The following is a 9,393-nucleotide window of genomic DNA, read 5'->3' as shown; positions in this document are numbered from 1 at the left end:
TGTGGGTCTGGGATGCAGGGAAATGTTTTCCAGCCTCAGCATCTCCCTGAGGTTCAGGCACTGCACGAGGTTTTGGGGGTTCTCTTTCTGTCAGGTGAATTTGAGAGGAGAATGGGACATTAAAGGTCATTAAAGTGCTAAAAGTGATTTTGGACACGTGTTTTCAGTTCTGCTCTGAAATATATTGTGCAAAACTCGTGTGTCGCTTGAGTTTCTCTCCTGCTTCCAACAGCAGGAGACACAATAAAGACAAATATTAAAGAATAACAGTCAGCATTTACAGCAAGAAACATCTCAAAATTATCAGGATCCTTTCAGACAGAAGCAGGGCTTAAACACAAAACTTAGTTTTGGGTTTGGGTTCTCCCTGTGCAGAAATGACCTTGGAGAACCTTTGGAGTTTGGGGCTGGGGCTTCACCCTGGTGAGGCCTGGGTTTGGTGGGGCTTGCTGGGATTTGATGGGGTTTTGGTGGGGTTTACTGGGGGTTAGGTGGGGTTTGGTGGGGATTAGTGGGCATTTTTGTGGGGTTTTGGTGGGATTATCATGGAATTTGTTGGGGTTTGCTGGGGCTTGGTGGGTTTTAGTGGGGTTCTGAGGGGTTTGGGTGGGTTTTGGTGCTATACCAACACCTATTTCTATTTCCCCAGCCCCCAGAGGACCCCAGTGTGTGGCTGTGGCAGGTACTGGGTTGGGATTTGGTGTTTGAGGCCAGGCAAAAGCTTCTCTGCACTTGTTCTTCCCCCCAAAAATCATAAATTTGGTGAAAATAAACCACTGTGATGATCAGGTTGATTCTATTTTAGGGTGGGGTTTTTTGTTTTACACATCAGAGTTTTTGCTTTTCATTTACAAGAGGAAAGTCCTGCAGCATCTGCCCCGGTGGGTGAGTTTGTGGTACCATCACCTGGCACTGTGAACACCACAAAAAAACCCTCTAGAAATGGATCCCAGAGCAATATTGAGGGGAAAAGTCAAGAAAACCCCCATAATAATTCATAAAACTGTTAAAAATATATATAGTTTCATGGTTTGGGCTTGTTTCCTTAACCTGCTTTCTCTATGAACTGCCTCTGGCCACCCACCAGCTTGGAAATGTGCAGAAGGGGCTCTGAGTTTGGGATTTTGGTTAATTTCTAGACAACTCCCAGTGGGAAATATTGCAAAGTTATTTCTCCCAGCAGAAACAACAACAACAACAAGAAATAAAACAACTTAACAGCTCCTCACCATCCACAGTTCCCATTCTGGGGGGACCTCCCAGACTCCAGGGCAGCACTGCCTGGTGGGAATTATCAAATTCCTGGTGGCTTTAAACTACAGGAGGTGACAGTTTAGTGGGAACTCACTGGATTCTGGCATAAACAGAGGAACATTCTCATTGAAAGACCAAGCTCTGCTTGATTTTAAATCGTAAATTGAAGGAGTCAGGGGTTGTCCATAAAAAAGATTGTGGATAAGGTCCCTTTCCTGCATCCCTGCAGGGTTTTCCCTGCAGTTAAGCAGAAAAAAACACTTTTAAACTGCTTTCAAATTGCATTTAGGGGAGAAAAACTTAGAAAATATCCTTTTTATTTTCCCCTAGAGGTGCAAACTTTCACCCAGTGCAAAAGCAGCAAAGCACCAGCTCCATCCTCCTGTGGGGACAAGGAGGAAAGTCAACTTTACCTTGAAATCAGGAGCACCAGGGGCTGTTTGATTCCCAGGAGCTGCTTTTCCCCCATGGAATGGTGCCAAGGGCCCCTTTCATCCCCCAGCACGTGTTTCCCCCCTGTGTGTTTGATGTTCTGGCTCCAAGGTGAAACGTGCCTGGCTGGACATGCCAGAGTGGAAGGGGACAGGGAGAGGACACAGCTGGGATCTGAGCAGGACAGAGTTTGGATCTGAGCAGGACATGGCTGGGACCTGATCAGGACATGGCTGAGGTATCAGAAACCTGCAACACCTTGGTGATGCTCCCAGGTCTGAATATTCTACACCTAAAATAATTGCATGGAGGGTTTCCAAACGGCAGGGAAATATTCTATTCCTATTCCTATTCCTATTCCTATTCCTATTCCTATTCCTATTCTATTCTGTTCTGTTCTATAATTCTTCTATTTCTATTGTTATTAATCAATTCTGTTCTATTCTAATTAAATTCTAATTCTCTTTTCTTCTCTAATGGTATTTTAGTCTAGTCTATAATCCTCTTCTCATTCTCTTATTCTAATCGGTTCTAATTATCTTATGTTCTAATTCTCCTCTCTATTCTATACAATTCTATTTTCTTCTAATTATTCCCTTTTCTAATGCTACTCCATTCTATAATTCTTCTAATTCTATTATTCTACTCTATTGTGTTCTATTTTATTAATATTCAATTCCCTGTCCTACTCTAATTACTCTTGGAAGTCAGGGGGTAAATTTGATCCAAGAGCAACCTTTGGAAACTGCCTGGCTATGCCAGAATTAATACTGGACTTCGGGAGCTTTATATACACATTTTTTTTGGGGGGGGGGGGGAGGCTTGGAGTGAGTCTCTGTTCTCCAGGTGGTTCCTAAAATTCATCCCCATGGTTTTCCTCGTTTAAATCCATCTTAAACTCCTGCTCGAGGAGTTTAAATTGGGATGAGCTTTGTTGCCTTTTTGGCGACCATAGCCCAGCCCCGCCCCTTCCCACTCCTGCACAAACCACCTGGACAATTCCAGACGGTTCCCTTCCTGAAAAATCATTACAAATTCCCACTTCATTCCACAACAAGATCATGGGAACCCACTGACCCCCACAACATCCCAGTGGGGAGGGGATGGAGGGGCTCTGCCCACAGCATCCTTCCTAAAAAGTGGCAATTCCCGCCGGAAATTCAACGGGAAACTAAAAATAAAGATCCAAAAGTAAAAAAATAAAGATCCACAGACTTTTCCATGCTGCCCACAGAGAAATCTCCTGCAGCTGCCACCAGATTTGGGGGTCTGGAGCAGGTGGAGTTGCTCGGGATGTGCTGCTGAAACAAAAGCAGCCCCGGCGGATGCCGTCCACATCCATATCCCACATCCCCCGTGCCCTCCCCTCCCCGCATCCCTCCCGCTCCCTCGGCACGCCGGGAATGCCGGGCGGGGCCCTGGAGCCACGATCGGGACCGGGAGCTCGGGGGAGCTTTAACGCGGGTTAATGGTCCCGTATCTCCGGGCAAACCCCGCCGAGAGGGCTCGGCGCCCGCAGGGTCACCTTGTCCTGTTTACATCCAGCGGGACTAATTGGATTTTCCTGATAACAGTGGGCTCCGAGCAGGAAAAACGTGCATAAACCACCCCCCCGGCCCCCTCCCTGGGGCTCACGCACGTCAGCACCCGGTGGGGCCCCTTCCCCATCCCAGCCGGGGTCATTAACGGGGGATCCCACTGCTGTTTGCCGAGAAAAGTCAAAATCCTCCTCTGGCTCTGGAGTCCAACAGCAGGATGTGGAGCTGCTGGGAGTGAGTCCAGAGAGGCCTTGGAGATGCTCTGAGGGCTGCAGAAGCTTTACTTTGGAGACTGGGAGAGCTGGGGGGGTTCTCCTGGAGAAGAGAAGGCTCCAGAGAGACCTGAGAGCCCCTTCCAGAGCCTAAAGGGGCTCCAGGAGAGCTGGAGAGGGACTGGGGACAAGGGATGGAGGGACAGGACACAGGGAATGGCTTCCCAGTGCCAGAGGGCAGGGATGGATGGGATACTGGGAAGGAATTACTCCCTGTGAGGGTGGTGAGGCCCTGGAATGCATTTCTCAGAGGATGCCCAATCCCTGGAAGTGTCCAAGGCCAGGTTGGACAGGGCTTGGAGCAACCTGGGCTAGTGGAAGGTGTCCCAGGAGAACCCAGCATGGGTTCCACCTGCTGCCAATGTGCATCCAGCACATGAGGTTGAGGCTCTGCAGGAGAAAAGGGTTTTGTAGGGTCTCCCCAATCCCACACAGAGCAAGGCAGCCCCTTTCATCCCTTCTCTTCACCATCCCCTCTCTGAGGTTGCTTGGAGCAACCTGGGGTAGTGGAAGGTGTCCCTGCCCACAGCAGGGGTGGGACTGGATGGGATTTAAGGTCCCTTCCAACCCAAACCATTCCAGGATTCCATGGTTCTGTGCCCAAAACCAGGCAGTGCCTGGTTGGGATGCAGGATCTGGGGCCTAAAGAATGGAGGGTTTGGGGAGGGGATCCAGGGGGAGCATGAGCCCGATGGAATCACCCCCCACCTTCCCTGGTGACGTGTCTGCCCCTGTTTGCCGAGTCCTTTGTTCCCTGCCCGTCACCTGCCTTGGCCAGGTGCCCAGAGGAGGGGAGGGGGCATCTCCCGTTGGGCCCATTGGCTCCTGGCACTGCTGGTGGGGTGAGCAGGGCCTTTATAAAGCCCCAGGAATTCTCCCTGGCTCTCCTGGGATGATGCAGCTCCTCGTGCTCCTCTGCGCTGCCTCTGCCCTCGCCCAGGGGCTCACCAGGTGAGTCACCACAGCATCACCCCGGGGCCACCCGAGCCAGGTGAAGGGAGAAGATGAGTAATCCGAGCCTTTTCATGGCTTTGGGATGTAGAGGTGAGGTCTGAGGCTTGGGGAAGCTACTCCAGGGGTGCAGAGAATGATGGGGTGCCTGGGGGAGGGCTGGTTTCTAGGGTTGTTTCGGGGTTTTGGAGAAATCCTCCTGACTCAGAGTTTTTTGGGAGTTTCCTGTGTTCCTGGAACAGCAGGAGCATTGAAGGTGTTAAATCCTTCTTGCAGGAGCTGCAGGCAGCAAAATCCCATCAAACTCTTCTTTTTCTTTGTTGTTTTTTTTTGTTTTTTTTTTTTTTTCTTTTCATTCCTTCTTTCTTTTCCTGCTTGTTCCAGACTGCCCTTGGAAAGGGGGAAGAAGCTGAGAGAGATCCTCAGGGAGAAGGATTTGCTGTGCCAATTCTTCCAGGACCATCACTATGACATTGGCACCAAATTCCCACATGCTTTTCCCAATGGAACCAAAGTGGCCACGGAGCCCCTGCTGAACACCCTGGACGTGAGTGTGGGCTCTCATCCCCAGGGGTAGTTTGTGAGATGTCCATCCCTTTTCTGCATGGACCAAACCCAAATTCTTTCACCCCAAATCTCACATTTTCCCCCTCTCCTTGCCCACACCTGTGGCCCTGGACAGAGAAATGTCCCCCCAGGAGCTCTGCTGGAAGCAGGGTGTCCCCCTGGAAAAGGAGACCATGAAAGTTGAAAGCCTGCAGAAGTTCCAGGTTTGGTTTCATGCCTTAAAATCCACCCATGTCCCTGCTGTCCCACAGGTGGAGTACTATGGGACCATCTCCATTGGTACCCCACCACAGGACTTCTCCGTGGTCTTTGACACCGGCTCCTCCAACCTCTGGGTTCCCTCTGTCTCCTGCACCAGCCTGGCTTGTCGTAAGTAAGAGCTTCCCATTGGAGCAGAGCCGGGTCCAGCTGCACATCCTGGGCTTATAACTGAGCCTAAAAGTTGGGTGGCATTGCCAGGGAACTGGGATCACCCCCCTGCATCCATCCCATCTGTGCAGTGCTCTGGAGTGACGAGTGTTTGGGGTGCAGGACCTGCTCAGTGCTCGGCTCCAGAGGGGGATAGGATTAGTGCTCACTGCCTCAGCTTCCCCACCTGTGATGGGAATTCCTGTGGATCCCTGGTTCTGGAGGAGGGGGAAGGACATGCAGCAAATTCTCACAGCTAAACTGTTCCCGAAGGCAGGATAATGAACATCAGCTTCCCTCCCCCCTTAGCCCTGGCCTTGCTCAGAGGCTTCATTTTGTGGTTTCCCCCTTATCTAGAAACCCACCAGGTGTTTGACCCATCCAAGTCCTCAACCTACAGGAGCACGGGGCAGAGCCTGTCCATCCACTACGGCACTGGGGAGATGGAGGGAACTGTGGGCTCCGACACCGTCACCGTGAGTGTGTCCCCTGGGCCTTCTCCACCTACTGACACCAGGATCCCAGTGCCTGATCCAAACCTCATGGCACCCTCCCCATTCTTAGGTTGCATCCCTGGTGGACACCAACCAGCTCTTTGGCTTGAGCACCGCGGAGCCCGGCGAGTTCTTTGTCGATGTCAAATTCGACGGGATCCTGGGCTTGGGATTCCCAAACCTGGCAGCTGACGGGATCACGCCGGTCTTTGACAACATGGTGAATGAGAGCTTGGTGCAGGAGAACCTCTTCTCAGTCTACCTGTCCCAGTAAGCCACATGGATCCCAGGGATGGGGAAGGTGGTGGATGCGTCTCGTGCGCGCTGTTGCATTTTGTGGTGGCTCCAGCTCTGTTGTCACTGTTGCCATCAGGTGTTGGCCCTATATCATGACATGCTGGGGGCCACCACACTCACTGGGCACCAGTTTCCAGGCACGTGATTCCCTTTTTTGAGGTCCAAAATCCTACCCCTGTGCTGGTGCTGAGGGCAGTGGACGTGGCCATGCCATCACAATCAGTGTCTCACTCCATGGGACACACGTTCCTGCACTGAAGCCACATGGCAAAACTTCCCCTGTTTTTCTTTCCTGCATCACCCAGTGAGGCAACAGGGAGTGTGGTCATCTTCGGGGGCATTGATGAGTCCTACTTCACCGGCTCCATCAGCTGGATCTCCGTCTCTTACCAAGGGTACTGGCAGATCTCCATGGACAGGTAAATCAGCTCTACTGGGTTATGCTCACTTTGACATTGCTTCTAAAGAGACTTGGACCCACCACCATCAGAGCCTTTCCACTGCCATCTAACACCCCGTGGCTGAGGGATGAAGAAGTTAAGGGGCCAAAATCCATAGTACTTTGGTAGTTGCCACCCAAAATGAGGATGCTTTGGGCCTGGAGCACAGCCCAGTTCCTACCCCGGGATTTTGGGGATGTCTCTGGTGATGAGTAGAGCAAAGTTATGGTCCCAAACCTCCTTTTTGGGGCTCAGTTGGGTCTCACCTTGCTGAGCTGAGTTCAGTGCTCATGTGTGCAACACTGGCTGTGTTCCCACTGGCGCTGCAAACTCCAGGAGGGAAAAGGCTCAAGGGAAGAGCTTTGGGTTCACCCAGCTTTAATAAAAGAAGTTAAAACCCATCACTAGGGTCCATCTAGTTGTTTAATGTCCCCGTGGTTTGTCTCCCCTCCCAGCATCATCGTGAACAGCCAGGAGGTTGCCTGCAGTGGTGGCTGCCAGGCCATCATCGACACCGGCACGTCCCTGGTGGCCGGGCCACCCTTGGGCATCAGCAACATCCAGAGGGCCCTTGGGGCCAGGCAGGACAGCAATGGAGAGGTGAGAGTCCTCCCTGCTCACCCTGGAGCCCACCTGGCACTGTGGAGCCAGTGCCAAATCTGACTCCATGCCCAGGGAAAGTGCTCATGGCAAACTTCAATACCTCCAGTAGAGCTCACTCTGAGACAGAACCAGTCTCCAGTTTATTCCAGGAAATCACAGACTCAGAATATGCTGAGTGGGAAGGGACCCACAAGGATCATCCAGTCCAACCCCTGGCCCTGCTCAGGACACCCCAAAATCCCACCCTGTCCCTGAGAACATTGTCCAAACATTCCTGGAGCTCTGGCAGCCTTGGGGCTGTGCCCACTGCCCTGGGGAGCCTGGGCAGTGCCCAACCAGCCTCTGGGGGAAGAACCTTTTCCTGAGATCCAATCTAAACCCCCTGACACAACTCCAGCCATTCCTTCAGGTCCTGTCACTGGTCACAAGAGTGAAGCAATCTGTGCTGCCCCTCCACTGTCCCTCCTGAGGATATTGAAGAGCCCAGTAAGGTCTCTCCTCACTCCTTGCCCTCTGAACACATTGTTTCCCTCCTAAGAGCCCCTTCCCTCTGCTCCCTGCAGCACAGTGTGAACTGCAGCTCCATTCCTGCCATGCCTGACGTCATCTTTGTCATCGATGGTCTCCAGTACCCCGTGTCTGCCTGGGCTTACACTGAGCAGGTGAAGTGGAACCAGCTGGTCCTGCTTGCGAGGACCTCTCAAGGTCCTTCTGCTCTCTCCAGTGGCTCTGGTTCCCTTGGCTTCTCCCATTCCCATGGGAGACAGCAGATGAATGGCCATGAGCCTCCAGAGCTGTGCAAGGAAAGGCACCAGCTCACATCTCCCCCATTTGCCTTTTCTTGCCCCAATGCAGCACAACCCAGGATCCTGCACGAGCAGCTTCCAGACCACCTCTGGAGACCTTTGGATCTTGGGAGACGTCTTCCTCAGGGTGTACTACAGCATCTTTGACCGGGCCAACAACTGTGTGGGACTGGCCAAGGCTGTTTAGACCCACCCTGGTGATGTGGTTTCACCTCCTACCAGCCCACAGCCATGGGTTTGGGCACCAATAAAGTGCTGGTGGTTCAGAGTCGGTGGCTGCACCTTTATTTCTCATGGAATGGTGAGAATCAGGAAGGAGCTCTTAAACACCTGCTGCTCTGTGGTGATTTAGGAGCATTTGGTCATCACAGGCCTACAGAGCTGTAGGGACTGAGGGGGGGAAGTCAAGATTGACTCTTTTATTGGGGCTATATCAAAGGAGTGATTCTGGAAAACCCAGATTTCCACCTAGGGAGGGTGAACTCACCATCCCAGACACAGCCCATGTCAGAGCAGATCCCTGCAGACCCACAACCATGTCCCACCAGTAGCTTCCATGTCCCATGACCCAGTAACTCCCCATCTCTGGGCTCAGGGCTGGGGTCAGGCAGCCCCAAAACATCTCAGGGCAGTGAATCCCTTAGGAAAATGTGGCTTCACTGGAGTTTTCCCTTGGACAACCCAAGAGAGCAGGGCAGGAAAAGGCTCTCAGCCAGTGCCTCCCATCGAGAGGCTTTTACAGAAGCACAGAACCTACAGAGTTCCCATTTTCCTAAAGGAAACAACCTCCAGACATATTGAACCCTATTAAAAATGGAGGTTGCCCCTTTCCCTGGGAGCAGCTGCACTGGAATTTCTCAGCAGGAAGCTGGGAGAGAAATCCAAGTCCCTGCTCCTTCTTCATTCCTGCTGTGCTGAGGAAAAAGGAACTATTTGCATTATTTATTGATCAGTGAGGCTCCATCACTGGGCCTCATTCTTTACCTGATGGGAACAGGGATGTAGAGGGAGAAATCCAGGAAATCAGAGTTGGAAATTAATTTTTCTCTTCTCTCACTGTGCAAAAGTTGAGCTGACCACAAAGCAGGATGTGATGTGGGATGGTGGTGGTGTGATTCATCCCACCCCAACTCCCTGGGATCACACATTCCCAGGGTTCCCAGCCTCAGCTGCTGGGAATCCCTCGTTCCCAAGCAGAAGAGGGATGGCAGCCTGGATTTTGGGCAGAGGGACCTTTCTCTCAGCTCCATCACAGGAATTTTCTCACTGTTATGAGCAACAAGAAATGAGGCTGATGCAGTGGGACCCACATCTCCAAGGATCAGTGGTCC

The 9,393-nt window shown here is 51.9% G+C and overlaps 1 protein-coding gene across 2 annotated transcripts; it reads left to right on the top strand.

Annotated features, from left to right (window-relative positions):
- Positions 1-4,391: 4,391 nt before the first annotated feature.
- Positions 4,392-8,330, top strand: LOC116798316 (embryonic pepsinogen-like). 2 transcript variants are annotated; one of them, XM_032710638.1, is made up of 9 exons: positions 4,392-4,447; positions 4,832-4,994; positions 5,266-5,383; positions 5,780-5,898; positions 5,987-6,186; positions 6,519-6,632; positions 7,109-7,253; positions 7,820-7,918; positions 8,112-8,330. In XM_032710638.1, exons 1-9 carry the CDS (start codon positions 4,392-4,394, stop codon positions 8,247-8,249), a joined length of 1,152 nt encoding a protein of 383 aa, XP_032566529.1. In that variant the 3' UTR covers positions 8,250-8,330. The 2 variants fall into 2 exon arrangements, with proteins under 2 accessions (XP_032566529.1, XP_032566530.1); XM_032710639.1 differs by lacking the exon at positions 4,392-4,447 and having other exon boundaries at positions 4,971-4,994; positions 5,266-5,387.
- The last annotated feature ends 1,063 nt before the right edge of the window (positions 8,331-9,393 follow it).

Source organism: Chiroxiphia lanceolata, chromosome 25, assembly GCF_009829145.1.
Source record: "Chiroxiphia lanceolata isolate bChiLan1 chromosome 25, bChiLan1.pri, whole genome shotgun sequence".
NCBI classification, from domain to species: Eukaryota; Metazoa; Chordata; class Aves; order Passeriformes; family Pipridae; genus Chiroxiphia; species Chiroxiphia lanceolata.
The sequence above is the reverse complement of the archived record's forward strand: the minus strand, read 5'-3'. Positions and strand labels throughout refer to the sequence as shown.